At 37.7% G+C, this 14906-nt stretch overlaps 6 protein-coding genes across 6 annotated transcripts; 3 read left to right on the forward strand and 3 right to left on the reverse strand. All coding sequences in view use genetic code 12, as the record gives it.

The window, feature by feature from the left end:
* Positions 1-224: 224 nt before the first annotated feature.
* Positions 225-3020, forward strand: I9W82_000785 (uncharacterized protein; the record flags this gene model as incomplete). Its single annotated transcript, XM_067695186.1, has 1 exon — positions 225-3020. The coding sequence occupies one exon, from the start codon at positions 225-227 to the stop codon at positions 3018-3020; it is 2796 nt and encodes a 931-aa protein (XP_067550809.1).
* Positions 3021-3193: 173 nt separating this feature from the next.
* On the forward strand, positions 3194-4945 carry I9W82_000786 (uncharacterized protein; the record flags this gene model as incomplete). Its single annotated transcript, XM_067695187.1, has 1 exon — positions 3194-4945. One exon carries the CDS (start codon positions 3194-3196, stop codon positions 4943-4945), a length of 1752 nt encoding a protein of 583 aa, XP_067550810.1.
* A 74-nt stretch (positions 4946-5019) lies between these two features.
* On the reverse strand, positions 5020-5826 carry I9W82_000787 (uncharacterized protein; the record flags this gene model as incomplete). The annotated part of the gene is made up of 1 exon (XM_067695188.1): positions 5020-5826. One exon carries the CDS (start codon positions 5824-5826, stop codon positions 5020-5022), a length of 807 nt encoding a protein of 268 aa, XP_067550811.1.
* Positions 5827-6657: 831 nt separating this feature from the next.
* SYG1 (Syg1p) lies at positions 6658-9468 on the forward strand (the record flags this gene model as incomplete). Its single annotated transcript, XM_067695189.1, has 1 exon — positions 6658-9468. The coding sequence occupies one exon, from the start codon at positions 6658-6660 to the stop codon at positions 9466-9468; it is 2811 nt and encodes a 936-aa protein (XP_067550812.1).
* A 146-nt stretch (positions 9469-9614) lies between these two features.
* On the reverse strand, positions 9615-10541 carry PIL1 (lipid-binding protein; the record flags this gene model as incomplete). The annotated part of the gene is made up of 1 exon (XM_067695190.1): positions 9615-10541. The coding sequence occupies one exon, from the start codon at positions 10539-10541 to the stop codon at positions 9615-9617; it is 927 nt and encodes a 308-aa protein (XP_067550813.1).
* A 3127-nt stretch (positions 10542-13668) lies between these two features.
* HAT1 (histone acetyltransferase catalytic subunit) lies at positions 13669-14889 on the reverse strand (the record flags this gene model as incomplete). The annotated part of the gene is made up of 1 exon (XM_067695192.1): positions 13669-14889. The coding sequence occupies one exon, from the start codon at positions 14887-14889 to the stop codon at positions 13669-13671; it is 1221 nt and encodes a 406-aa protein (XP_067550814.1).
* Between the last annotated feature and the right edge of the window lie 17 nt (positions 14890-14906).

A 14906-nucleotide genomic window follows, 5' to 3' on the forward strand; every position in this document is an offset into this window, starting at 1 on the left:
CCTTTTACCAACCACATTCTCCTTTACACTTTAATCAACCCCGTATAAGGCAAAGAAATAAAAGCTCAAATCTACGCATACATCACATGAACAGTTTGATTTAATAGATAGAAACGTGATACACATATTTGATCACCACACTTTGCTATTCGTTACAATCGGCATTTAAAACAGCTGGATTCAATTCCATTTAACTACCGATCGACCCGCTAAAGTCTTGAGCGATGTCTACAAGTGATATAAATGTCCAGTCTAGCAATGGTAGTACAGCTCCTGCTGGAGAATCTCACAATGTCCCAAGTGCCAACTCATCTGCTAGTCAAACTTATGGATCAACTGTATGTGACGGGTCCCACGTGGATATTACTATTGACACAAGTGAAACATCTCCTGACGATCTTGACATGAATAAACCACAGACATACCCACTTACACCACAAGAACTACAAGCAAACAACAACAACAACAACAACAACAACAACGAAAATACATTATTGTTGCCAATACACAGAACCCATCCTGAAGACGATGATGACGATAGAATGAGCAAGATTATCAAATTGGCTAAACGGCCAAGTTTCATTTGGATATTCAGTCTAGGAATTCTAGCTCTAATCATATTCCAGTTGACATTTTTACCTAGAACTTCCTTATCAAGAGATTATAGACGTTGGCACGGTATACATTTGACAAAATCTGATGTCAAGAGGAATTTCCTACAATTCACGGGAATCGGTAATAGTCATCGTGATTTAACCACCGAGGAATATATCGACAACTGGCTATATGATTTTACCACTATTAACAACAAGGCAAAGTTCAACCTCTTATCGGATGATAACCCTGAGTTAAGTCACTATGTTGAAACGAATTTCAAAGACTTTGGTTTTGATACGAAAGGATACAGCTATAATGTTGAAATGCAAACTCCTCGTGTGTCTGTTATCAAGTTACGAGACCAGGAAGATGAAGTGGTGTACCAAGCCAAGATTTTGGAGCCAAAATTCAAAACTCCTGGATTTTTCAGCTATGGCGTTGATGGAAATGTGACTGCAGGGTTTGTTTTTGTCAACTACGGTACACCTGAGGATTACAGCTTGCTATTAAGCAGCAAGATTGATTTGAAAGGCAAGATTTTCATCATCAAAAATCATCTCCAAGAACAAAATATAACGGTTGGGGAAAAAGTTGCGTTGGCTGAACATCATGGAGCAGTCGCAGTCTTGACCTTTTTTGATTCAGGTTCACTTGGTAATGAGGAAACATCATCCAATTTGAATTTTGCAATATCCCGAGACTGCAATAGTGAAGCAGGCAAAATTCCAGTAGTTCCAATTAGTAGAAAGTTGTTGCTTCCGGTACTTGACACCCAGCGGGAAGTGCCTTACACACTGTCATTTGAAAAATGGGAATATATGCCATCGTCAGCTAACTCCAAATTCAAATTGGAGCTCGATAGTGTTTTTAACAAACCCAAGCACGCAAAACTAACCAACATTGTGGGCACTTTGAAGGGAATAATGAATGATGCTGATGTGATAATTGGAGCAAGACGGGACTCGTTAACCTCGAACAGCCCTTTATCAGGACATGCAATTATGTTTGAAATTATGAGAAACTATCAACGATTGATTGAAAAAGGATGGAAACCTTTGCGTAATATTAAATTTGTGTCTTGGGATGGGTCATACATGGACTCGCTAGGTACAAAGCTATTCACAAATGACACAGAAGTGTTTAATCCAAAAAGGTCAGTTGTCTCATACATCAATCTTGATGCAGACGCAGTTACAGGAAGCAAATTTGACGTTGATTCTAACCCATTGATGAATCATTTGCTAAAGACGACGTCAAAGTACATCCCTATCCCCAAGCGTGCAGCTTTCTTAAGGACCTTGGGTAGCAACGCTGAATTGGACATTTTTGAGGAAGGAATTGATGACCAAATGTTCGACAAGTTTGACGACGACGACGACGATGGTGATGACGATGACGATGATGATGGGGAAGAATATACGACGTTGCACAAGTACTGGATGAAGCAGGATAATGCGACAATCAACAATAATTTAGGATTCCCTTTGATAAACTCAGAAGCGAGAATCTTTCAACAGCATTTGTCGACACCAATAATCAATTTGAAATTCAGCAATGATGAAAAAAGAGATGGTGCAAAGTACATTCCAAATTCCAACTATTACTCGCGGGATTGGTTGATCAAGCAAGATATCGATAAAGATTTGTTGTTGCATGGATCATTAATCCGTTTTGTCGGACTCTTGGCAATCAATTTGAGTGAGCACGAGGTTGTTGATTATAAAACTTACAAATATCTCAAGTTGATTCACTCATTCTATCTTCAACTCTTGGAAAAAGAAGCAGCTAGATTATCACAGTGGAAGGATAAAGTCGTCTCCAATTATCTTATTTACAAGAATTCCATATTCCAGGATCTCGATACTGATGAGGAAGTTTATTTCCATCAAATTGTCAGTCAATTCACCCTGCTTATGAATGAGATTGTTGTTCTGTCAAAACAGTTTGATGAGTATAATGAACGCGTTGAACAAGGTTTAAGTCAGGATTATCCATGGTATATGTATTACAAAAAATTGCAACATTTCGCCCAGTTCAAATTAACCAATTACAAGCTTTCTCATTTAGAAAAGGACTTACAATTGAGCGATCAAGATTACTCATACTTGGAGAGTAAAGACCCACAAAAAGGTGTCAATGCTGACTCAGGTGTGGCCGACATGAGTGTCGACTTGCTTTCCTCCCATGGACTTAAGGGGATTTTAGACGGTTTCAAGAGTAACAAGTTCTACTACAATTCTGTGATTTATGGTGTTCCTAAATTCAACGCGAGACACAACAAGACTTGGTATGATGAACGTTTGCAAAAGGGGACTTTCACTTATTTGTACGCCGCGATTGATGATGATGATTATGAATCCACTGTCAAGTGGTTTGTTTTGATTTATGAGAAGTTGACAAATATAAACTATAAAATGACTTAGGGCTTAATGTATAGACGAAATTAATAAAATTGGGTTAATCTGGAACACACAGAATGAATTTGAACGCGTTTTATTTTTTTTGGCAGCCAAAACCAACCACATCAGCAGGAGTATAAAAATACCATGAATCCTAAGAAGATCTGCAATTACTTCTTTTTCTTTGTTGCCCAACAATGGAGCTCATTGCTAATCAATCCAGAGGACTCCAAACTGCCTGGCTTTTGTCCACATTAGGCTCCAAAGCTTCTTCAAGAGGCAAGATTATAAGAAAAGATGACTTGTTGAAAATCCTGATCCCTGAACTTTGCACTGAGTTGATTGAATACCACAGAGATGGAGTTGGAGTCAATATTCGGTTTTCTTCTAATGTATTGCACGGAATCTCAATCTTGTATGGGTCCAAGATTGCCCAAGTGTTGACTGAAGTTACTCATGTTCAATTAAGATTGCAAAATACGTATATTCATTTGTCTACTGGATCTAATGAACTGTTGATGAAGCAAGATAAGGTCCATACTTTGAAGCGGTCGGAGTTTTTAGAGAATGATCAGGCATTCCAAGTTGAGTGTGATTTTATGCCCCGGTTGCAAATATCAGGGTTGGGATTGGATGAACTACCTGAAGTGAAACGTCGCAAATTGGAAATAGCTGAGTATGATTTGCGTGAGTTTTCTGTATTTGATACCACTTCTGGTGCAGATGCAAGTACAATCACAGGTTTGGACCATTTTGCTTTGGCTATTGATCAGCAAACTGATGCAAACTTTGATAATATTGACTTCTCAATACATGATAATGATCGAGGCGCTCTTGATGATAATGAACATGTCAATTTGCAGTTTAATGAAGATGGTGAAATTTTGGAGATTCAAGAACGGGGAATTGTTCGTTCGTCGTCACTGGATGCTGAGATTGAACATTCACGCAGAGGTGGTGATTCATTGCAGATGAGTGATGAACTTGATGTTGCGCAAGACTTGCAGCGACAAGAAGACATGGAACCTACGATCCATGAGTTGACAATTGAGAATGAAGAAGATCATGAGAAACTGGGTGAAGCTCTCCATCCTTTAACTTCGTCTTCATTTCGAATCCCAAAACGGAAGCTTGTAATTGATGATATCACAAGCTTAACCAGAGATTTCATAATCAACCACCATGATAACTATGCAACCATCATGAACTACCGAGCATCAAGTATTTCAACTAGACGTCGGCTTCAACAAGTGTACCAACAACTTAACTCAACTCGGTTCAGACCTTGGGCAAGTGGGAGTTCTGTTCGCCATCTCAACTCATCTAGCATAGAGGAAACTATTAATCGAACAATGGGTATATTCCATAGAACTGAGATCATGGCTAACGAAGTCTCGGAACAAGCTAGAAATTCTCAAGTGTTGATGGAAATTGAGAGGTCTCGAGTATTACCCAGTGAAGATTTGAGCCAAGATTTGGAAGATATAGGACATCGTGATCTTGAGGACTTGAACTTTGATGCGGCAATGTTGGATTTAGACTTCAACTTGGAAAGAAGTCGTGTTGAGGAGGATGATGATAGAGATGAAGATGAGTTATTCTATCAATCGAGTAGTCTTGGTCTATCCAGTGATGGAGGAGATGATTTGCAACCACATTTAATTCCGCGATTGAAAAAATTGGTAAAGTATTTTATTCAAAGGCTGGTTGAGTTGGGTAAAGCTTCTAATTCCCAGGAGGAGGAATACCATTTAAACTTTAAAGAGTTGGTGCCTGTGAGGTACAACAATGAAGTTAACACGAAAAAGATTGCCGCTGGTGCCTTTTCGAGTATTTTGTTCCTTGCCAATAAGGACATTGTTTCGATCGATGAAGGCAGACAGAGAATTGAGGATATAACTTTGTCAAGTTCAAGTGATATCAACTTGACGTTGTATAAGCTGGAATAACTTTTCCCTACAAATAAACTACTCACAGTTTACTCCAGCAATTGGATTAATATCTATATCTCTAAGTAGGCAACCTAAAAGTGAGCAGCTGGTTGGTTCAAACGAGCACCTCCATCAACTGGCAAATCAACACCATTGATGTAGTTGGCTTGTTTTGAGCACAAGAATAAAAGAACTGCCTTCAAGTCTTCTGGCTCACCCAATCTACCACGTGGGTTAGTCTCGGTCAATCCTTTTCCTGCCATTTCAATCAAACCATTAGCCATCTTAGTTGGGAAAAATCCAGGCAAGATGGAGTTGACATTGATATGTCTTGGGGAAAATTGAACAGCCAAGTTTCTTCCCAAATGAGAAACAGCAGCTTTTGAACCAAGGTATCCATAAGTTCCGACAATATCGTTTGTCAATAAACTGATGATGGAAGACATGATGATAATTCTTGAAGGGTCTTCAACAGTGGCTGCTTTTTCCAATAATGGTGTAAACAATTGAATGGTGTGGTAGACAGCAACAAAGTTCAAGTTGATGACTTTCTTGATAGCGGAAACATCGTGACTTTCCAAGCCAGCTCCCCATGAGGCACCAGCGTTGGCTACCAAAATATCAATCTTGTCAACTCTCTTTGCTACTTCTTTGTGGAAGTTGGCAGCTTGCTCTTCAACAGCCAAATCTGCTGGAATGGCAACAACTTCAACTGATCTACCGTTTTTCTTTGCCAACTCTTCCAAGTGTTTCTTTGCTTCTTCACAAGCTTTGGCTTTACGTGAAGTGATAAAGACGGTTTTGATTCCATTTTCAACGAGTGCTTCAGCACAGTAAAGTCCTAATCCACGGGTACCACCAGTGACGACAGCTACTTTATTATCAACGTTTAATTGCATAATTGGAGTGAGGATTGTTGAATATCGAGAAGAAGTAGTTGCTCTGATGGAGTTCTTTTTCCTTTTTGCATTCTGGGGTTTCGTTTTTTTCCATTAAGTGGGGTTCTTCTGAATTTCCGCGATTCCTCTCATTTGCACGTGCACATTAACCGAGGAGCATAACCGCTTTCCGATAAAAGCTGAGTAATCCTATGATTGCACAAGTGGAAATGTAGTAAAAAGTCCTCAAGGGGATTCGCCCATTTAATATCAATACGATCCAAAACTACAGAGTAGTCGTGGTTGTCGATGTTAACAGAAAAAGGTTATACTTGTCTATTACTGTTTTGGATAAAAGATCATCGCTATTTATGCCAGCTAGGCTGCTCCGGTTTCAGACGTTGCAAAGACGATACAGTTTTGCTTCCCCCGGGATTAGACATACGTCTCTAGACCGTGCGCACACAAGAATGCTGCCCAGTATTGATACTGGCAAATTTATTTCCGTCCAACTGAAGCAGCTCTTGTGTAAGATCTAGCTTGCATATATTGGAATTCTAGGCCTCGTTGAGTGTGAGACTTTCATGTTACATAGAGTTGTTACCTATATCATCCCTATTCATGTAACATTTTTCTTTTTTGCTTAGTTTGCAGCTTTAACGATGCAGAGTGACAGAAGAAAAAATCTCGTTACTTATTGTTTTAGTGAGAGACCCACGTTTAATCTAATTAAACCTGCAGATATATATATAAACACACACACACACACATTTGGAATTTTTTTTTGCTTTTCTTCTTTGTCTTCTTTTTTTCATACCACATCAGAGTTGTCTCTCAATTAGATAGCTGCTTATGAAGTTCGCTGAAGCTCTTAGTGATGGTTTGGTTGCGGAATGGCAAGACCAATATGTGGACTATAAAGGTGGTAAAAAGTTGATAAAGAAGATTCGCAAGCTCAAGGATGAGTATGATCAAGAATCAGCCAGCTTGCTAGCGGATGCGAATAAGGATAATGGTACTAACGATGATAGAATACCGTTATTGGACTCGAATGATCTTGAGAGACGCGATGAGGCTCATGATGATGATACACCACCTGTATCAAGTTCAAATAGTCGTCGTGAAACTAGAAAGCCTTCTGTTTTCAACTATTCACTCAAGTCTAGCAAGACAGATTACTTTACAGAGAGAAGAAAGTTTCAACTTTGGTTGGATGAAGAGTTGCGGAAAGTAGATGAGTTTTATTCTGAAAAAGAGCAGGATGTTTACGAACGATTTTTGTTATTGGAGGATCAATTGTATCAAATGAGGGATCAAAAGAACCAGATACAGCGGCAACGAAGGAAACATAAGGTTATTCTTCATGGTCAGGGTGCAAATGGTGAACGTGTTGTTCCTCAACGAGTCAATGATTTAGCATTTCACACAAAATTCTTTATTAGTGGGTTGAGTCGATGGGACTTGCCTTCGCTTCCGTCAATGGCGTTTTTGAAGAAATGGAAAGGTAGAAAGAAGGCCAAGTATGAAGATGATATATCGTTGCATGTGCAAGATTCGGTAGACTTGAATTACGCTGAGAATCGTGTAAGAAATGGTGTTGTCGAATTGAGTGATCGTTCAACTGACCAAACCTCGATGGAATCGGAGTCGGAGATCGAAGAATATTCCCCTACAACCCCTACTGAACCACAGACACAAGATCAAGTGCGACAAACTCGAAGACGTGATTACACTCCCAAGAAACAACATTTTGGAGTGCCATACTTGTACGCAAAAAAGCAGTTGAAAAATGCTCTATTGGAACATTATCGAGCTTTATCTATTTTAAGGTCTTATCGAACTATGAACAAAACGGCATTTAGGAAAATCACCAAGAAATATGATAAAGCAATACATACAAATATAATGGAACCATTTATGGAGAGGATCAATACATCTTCCTATTTCCTAACCAGTGATTTGGTTGACAAGATAATCAATCAAGTAGAAGAGCTTTATATTGCCTTTTTTGACCCGGAATCAAAAGATAGGAAGCAATCTTTGGAAAAGTTGAAAACAATTGCTTATACATTCAATTCAACTGAAATCAGACAACCTCAATATTATGGTGAGTTCTTCAGCTCTGGTATTTGTATCGGTTTTGGAATCCCATTATTTACATTAGCTTTGTATACGGCATTACACAAGACATTAACGGGGGAGCTTCCTGAAGGACGATTCTTGTTGCAAGTGTGGGGTGGGTTCTTTATCCTAACATTTGCATTCCTTCTATTTGGTATCAATATGGCAGTGTTTGACAAATTTAGAATCAACTACAAGTTCATTTTCGAGTTTGATATAGCCTCAGCTTTGAATTATAAGCAATTTTGGTTACTTCCGTCATTTGCCTTTGCGTTTTTGTCACTACTAGGGTGGTTCAGTTTTAATAATTTCTGGCCTGATAAATTCCCTGGTAGAGATTGGCCATGGATCTTTTTTGGTGTTATGTTGGTGCTTTTCGTATGGCCTACAAATGCATTTTATGGCTCAAGTAGAAGATGGTTGCAATTTGCATTATGGAGGCTTCTTTTGTCTGGATTTTACCCTGTTGAGTTTAGAGATTTCTTCTTGGGTGATATTGTTTGTTCATTAACATACACCATGGGTAATTTGCCATTCTTTTTCTGTTTGTTCTCGCATCATTGGAGGGGCACATTGGGTGGACAACCTGCTAGTGCAAACACATGTACATCATCAAGATCTCGATTAATGGGATTTTTCAGTTCCTTGCCTAGTATATGGCGGTTGTTACAATGTATACGACGTTATATGGATACAGGAGATTGGTTTCCTCATTTGGCAAATATGATGAAGTATGCTGTGTCGACTATCTACTACATGACTTTGAGTATCTATCGTATTGAAAACAAGGAGAGAAACAGAATTGTATTTATCATCTTTGCGGCAATTAACTCGATATACACGTCGATATGGGATATTGTTATGGATTGGTCATTGTTGCAAACGGGTTCCAAACATTTCTTATTGAGGGATTTTATTTTTTACAAGAAACCATATTATTATTACATCGCCATGGTTCTTGATGTGATTTTACGATTCCAATGGATCTTTTATGCATTTTTCACCCATCAAATTCAACAAAGTGCAATAACATCATTTTGCGTGGCTTTAGCTGAGATCTTGCGTCGTTTTATTTGGATTTTTTTCAGAATGGAGAATGAACATTGTACAAATGTGATTTTGTTTAGAGCATCAAAAGATACTCCATTGCCATATGCGGTATCAGCTAATGTCGAGCGTGCAGTTAAAAAATTGGTTGAATCGAGATACGATGAACGGAAAGCATCTGATGAAGATAGAATTGCTGAGGAGGATGTTGGGTTCACTACTGGAAGATCTGGATCTAGAGGTGATGAAGATAGTAGAGGTTCAGTTGATTTGACAAGATTACTGACTAGACATTCGATGCCACACTTGCAACCAAGAAAGACGTACTTTAAACAAATTACCGATCGTTTAAATACGGCACATATAAAGGATTTCCAAAGACGAAAGACTGTGACGCATTTGGATGAAGACTCTGATGAAGAAGATGATGACGATGCAAGTGTGACTGGTAAATCAACTAGGCCATCTCGAGTGTCCTCTATAAGAGAAGAGTAGAGTAGTGTTATTTTTAATAGATTTTTATGATATGAGATCTACAACGTAATTGTTCATCAAAACAGAAATTAAGATTTAATTAGACAAAACGGAGAATATAGAAAACAACAAAATATTAATGGCTTCGACTTTTTTTTTAACATGTTTTAAGCAACATGTTCACCATTAGTTTCATCGTGCTTGGCAAATTCTTGTTGAGCAGCATCATCAATTTCAGCTGGTTCTTCTTCATCTTCATCGTATTCATGGTGTAAAGACAAGGTTGGCTTAACAGCAGCAGCGTCCAATGTCCATGAAGCCAAGGCATTTTCAGCATCAATAATGATTTGCTTAGAAGCTTCGTAACCATCATAAGCTGGTCTAGTTTCACCTGGAGTGACAGCTGAGTCATCCAATAATTCCAAAAGAGCTTTACCATAACCAGCAATCAAGGCGTATTTTTCAGCCAATTCTCTGGTAGCATCAAATTGGTAGTTGAAAGCAGCCTTCAATTGTTCTCTAGTAATGTTACTCAATTGAGCTTCAGCAACCAAGGATTCAGCTTCAGCTCTAACCAATTCTTGTTCCAAAACTGGAATTTTTGGTGACTGTGGGTCCTTGTATTTCAAATGAGCAATTTCATCAGTAATCTTTTGTTTTCTGTCTCTTGATGGTTGTACTGAACCTTCAATATCTCTAATTCCTTTCAAAGTAATTCTGTATTGATCATATTTGTCAATGTATTGGTCTTCCAATTCACCAATTTCGTAAATCAAAACACCCAATTTGTCAGTGACATCAGAAACATCATCATCATTTTCTTCACCCCAAGCACTCAATTGTCTAGCAATATCTTTTCTTTCTCTTGAAGTGACTTCAATAGATCTCATCAAGTTCTTTTCCATCTTGATGAATTGAGCCAATTTTCTCGACAATTCTGGACCAGTGGCACCAGCAGCGGCTTTTCTAATTGATGAAGATAATCCACCTGCACCAAAAAATCTATTTTTGGTAGATGATGGTGGTGGTGGTGGTGCTTGCAATTGGGAGGCTGTTGGAGCCTTTGAGGATCTCAAAGAGTAAGTTCTGTGCATCTTGTTATAGTAGTAGTACTTGTATAGATGAACGAAGTTAGGAGGAGAAAAGTATTAAAAAAAAATTGTTCCTAATTAAAAAAGGGAAATATCGAAAGGCTTAAATACTCGACATATGTACACACACACACAAATGCAATTGAACTTAATTTTAGTAAAAGAGAAAGAGAAGAATAGCAAGTGAAATTAAGTCAACACTTTTTTATGAAATTTTTTAAATTAGTTGTGGTTACACAAAGAACAATGGAGAAAGAAAACTTCATTGTTCAAAAACACAATAAGCGCCAGAACAAAAAAAAAAAAAAATTGTGAAGGTTTTTTTTTTAACACTACATGACCTTTGTCGGAAGATTTTATAACAGCTTGACCATTGCGTGACTATCGCTGCTATTATTAGTTGAGAAGTCAAAGTAAATTCGGTAGTATAAGAAGCTGTGGCTGTGGATTTGTAATCTCGTAATTACCTTCTATTTTCTTTGCGCTGATAGCAAACTTAACTTTAAAATAAAAAAGGGCGGGAAAAACAAAAAGAAAACACACACCCGACACATAGACACACAAGAACAAACTGAATGACTGTTTTACTAAACCCAATACACATATATCTACAGATCCTTAATTTAACTACATATTGATGATCAAATGCAACCTCGATCTGCAACAGCAAGTGGATAAAACGGAAAAGAAAAGAAAAAGATTGCGCAATGTCTAAACTCCCCGTCGTCAGACTGTTTCTTCTAAAACTGACGTCAGTAATGTTTCTTTCTTTCAGACAGTCGTTTGTGCTACCAACTTATTAACAGTGTCAGTGTTTATTCTTCAATTTCCTAATTGGGCGACTAAATTGCTACTTTCAACAAAATAACAAACAAAAAGTCAGTTTTTGTAACTCATCCGAAAGAGGTAATAGTAAATTACAAATAAGGTAACTGAGCCGCACAGCCAAACTCTTCATGAAAAGATAAGCATTCGAGATCTTTGATTTGCAGTTGGTTGTAGGACTTAATATCTTGAGTGGCTTAGGTATGTGTAATACTCCAATGGCTGTCTCCAATAGACAAGAACGAGTACACCATCATTCCTCTTGACATCAAGGACTAGTTCGATTCAAAAAGCTGCGTGTGTGCAAAAGCATAGCCTCCTGCCCATTCTCCAACTCTTGTAAGGCCGTATCAATCTTGACTCGAGAAAACGTTAAGATCTGCTTTCAACGTCGAAATTACTTTGAGCTTTTATGAACATTTGGGTTGCGTTTTTGAAGGATTCCTTTCATTTATGACGTCATGACGTTGGGAAAAGAAAAAATGATTTTGTGTTTTCGGTTTTGATACCTTTTGGAAGAACCTTCGGCGCCGGAACAAAAGCAGCACCACGCACATAAGGTCTGTGATGAATCATAGCGATGACTCGAAGATTGGAAACTGTTTGATATTGTGTTGCATGACTGATGTTTGCAAAAACGATATAACTAATGAGCCTGAAATTTTATTGTTTTCAAACAGTTTCTTGTAAATTGATGCAAAATAGTGGGAATCTTCGGGTTAAAATCGACTAGCCTCGTTTATATGGTTTATAATAACGACAAGCAGTGAAGGTGCTGTATGGAGAAGTCATTTACTAATGAGTTCAACAGGAGTGAATATTGTCGTAGTTGCAGTCTAGAATTACAGAAGCAGGGACAAGCCGGCTTGTCCTATTCATTTGGTGTAGAGATGGTGAATTTGTCTACATTTTACTCAAATATTACAACATTTAACCATAATTTACATTAAAAGTCATACATAATAAAGAATAATTTGAAACATACGTACCTTTTGATCAAGAATAGACCACCAAGCAACAGTTCCATTCCAGAAACCGAAGGAACTGATGCCCAGTGAATCTAAACTTTGATCGTGAAATTAGAATTTGTATTAAGTACCACAATTTAATCTCTTTTTTACCGCACTTTAATCATTGTTAAAATACGGTCAGATTAGAAGTCAAAAGCGATAAGCATTCACTAGTTCAAACTAGACCCCCCCCATCACAAACACAGTGTGTGATCATTGCAAAACCAAGCTGTATACATCAACAGATCTCTGTTGATGCATTCCTCTATAGTTTCATTGCTAGTTCGAACAGTAGAATAGCTCAAAACCAAATCAAACATGACTATTTCTTTTCATGAAGAAGAACCTTTGTTGAGAATTTTTTTTTTTTTTGTTTTTGAGGGTCATCATCATCATTTAAACCATTTCATTCTCTCTCACGCACACCCCACTCTCTCCACCTACACTCACTTCTTCCACAGAAAATTTGTTTTGCATCCAAAAGCAAATATTCTAACATTGTAGACTCTACAACATGACAATTATTTTTAACTAAAAAAGAGTAGACCTGAGTCATATCTGTAGTAGAAATGAAGATGCCACTCGTTATTCAAAGTCGTCTAACCACCCCCAGATTAGACTCTTCAGAAAAAAGTTTGACAAGAGATGTTTCTAGTTCTACAAGCTGAAGACTTAAAAAGATAACAAACATTTAACAAAACTTTACATTAAAATATTAAAATAAATATCTCATATAAACAAATACCATTAATTTATGATTCTGGAGCTAGCCGCTCAATTGTCAGTATAAATGACTTAAAAGGGATCTCAAACCATATACGACAAATCAAACGGCCTAAACAATACTCTTTGTATCGTAACAGAAACCCAAATGAATCCATCAAAGAACTAGTGACGTTGATGAATTCCTCAGAGTTCCAATATTCGGGCCAATTTGAGCGCACATGGCTGAGTCCAAAGTATTGATCCAACTCCCGATGGGTCTTTACTAAGAAAAACAGTGGCCGTACAAAGCCCGTCTTGTAGCTCAAGGTTTCAAACAGAAGGTCAACAAAGACATTCTTTCTGAAAGTGTTTCAAAAAAAGTTTTTGCCCTTTCTCAATTTTCATCTTTTTTATAGTCCCCCATCGGTCGTGCAGAAACACCCAAATTAGATTACAACCACCCTGTAGCGGCGAAGGTCAATAAGAGTTTCATAAGAAGTGACTTCTACATCTTTTACTTCCTTAAATCGAGAGAACTAGTCCTTGCAACATTGTTAAAAATATACAAATACATCAATCGAAATTAGAACCTATACTTTTATCTTTTTACTCTCAAAAGTATCTTCACCATCAAGTCTTCTTTTTATCGGAAGTCTCAAGTCTCCAAGAATTCTAAAATAATCTTCCTCCAACGCTTGGTAAGCAGTCTGCAACTTGTCTCTTCTGGTAGCTTCATCCAAAGAATCCAACCCTTCTTTATTCTTCTTGTATAATCTCCTCTTGATAAATAATCGAACATCAGACTTGGACACGCTCTTGTTGTTTTTCAATTTATAAAGTAAAATCAACTCCAATAATCTTGCAAATTGTCGTTTCTCCAATTTCAAATGTGCTCTTGTTTTAGTAATCCAATCTTGATCAATGTCCTTGGCAACAACTTTGTCAAAGTCGAATCCTAAATCTCCCAACCTCTTCAAATCAGCTCTGTCTCTCATATCATCAAATCCTTCATTTGGATCCTCAACAACAATTTCAACAATATTATCATTAGCTAACCAATATTTGCAAAGATGGCTATAAAAAGATTGACCCAAGCCTTGACCTTGGTAGACGGGAAGTATAATAAACTGAGATGTCTTTATCCTAACTTCAGACTTTTCATCATCAAAATTCTTGGCTCCTGGGTATTTCCAATAGTTGTAGGCAGTGGTGAATCCAACAATAGATGGTTCTTTATCCTCTGGGGCTCTCTCGTATAGCACATAAAGATCCCACAAGTCATCCTCTGCATCAATAAAAGAACCAGCTTCAATATAAAGCAAAACCAAAATTTGTAATCGTTTATGCAACTCCAATCCTGCTGCCAGTTTCAAATCAATCTTGTAAATCAGGTACTCGATTTTCTCCTTTTTAAAACTGTCAATCTTGTCACCTGGAATATTGTAGTTCTTCTTCTCCTCATTAATTGAATCAACCCAGGCAATTTCATCTTTGAATATGGTACTCTCCGGTACATACTTATCCATGGTGGCTTTCAAATCAACCAAATCCGAATCATCCAATTTTTCCTTATACTTGATATTAAGGAATGGTTTGAAAGTGTAGTGGTCAAAGCAGAGGAAAATATTCAAATCTTGATATCCATATATCGTTTCGGCATCTCCAAATATTGGGTAGGTAAACAATGGTTGAAAGTTAATTGCCTGTTCTCCATCGGTGACAAACAAGTTGAGAGCATCATTGGACGATGCTGTCCATAGTTCGGGCTGCAATGACGCTGCTGATATCTGTTTACTATTTTCCAATGACATAGATTGCTGGGTAAAGA

The sequence above is a fragment of the Candida metapsilosis genome (genome assembly GCF_017655625.1).
Source record: "Candida metapsilosis strain BP57 chromosome Unknown scaffold1, whole genome shotgun sequence".
Taxonomy (NCBI): Eukaryota; Fungi; Ascomycota; class Pichiomycetes; order Serinales; family Debaryomycetaceae; genus Lodderomyces; species Lodderomyces metapsilosis.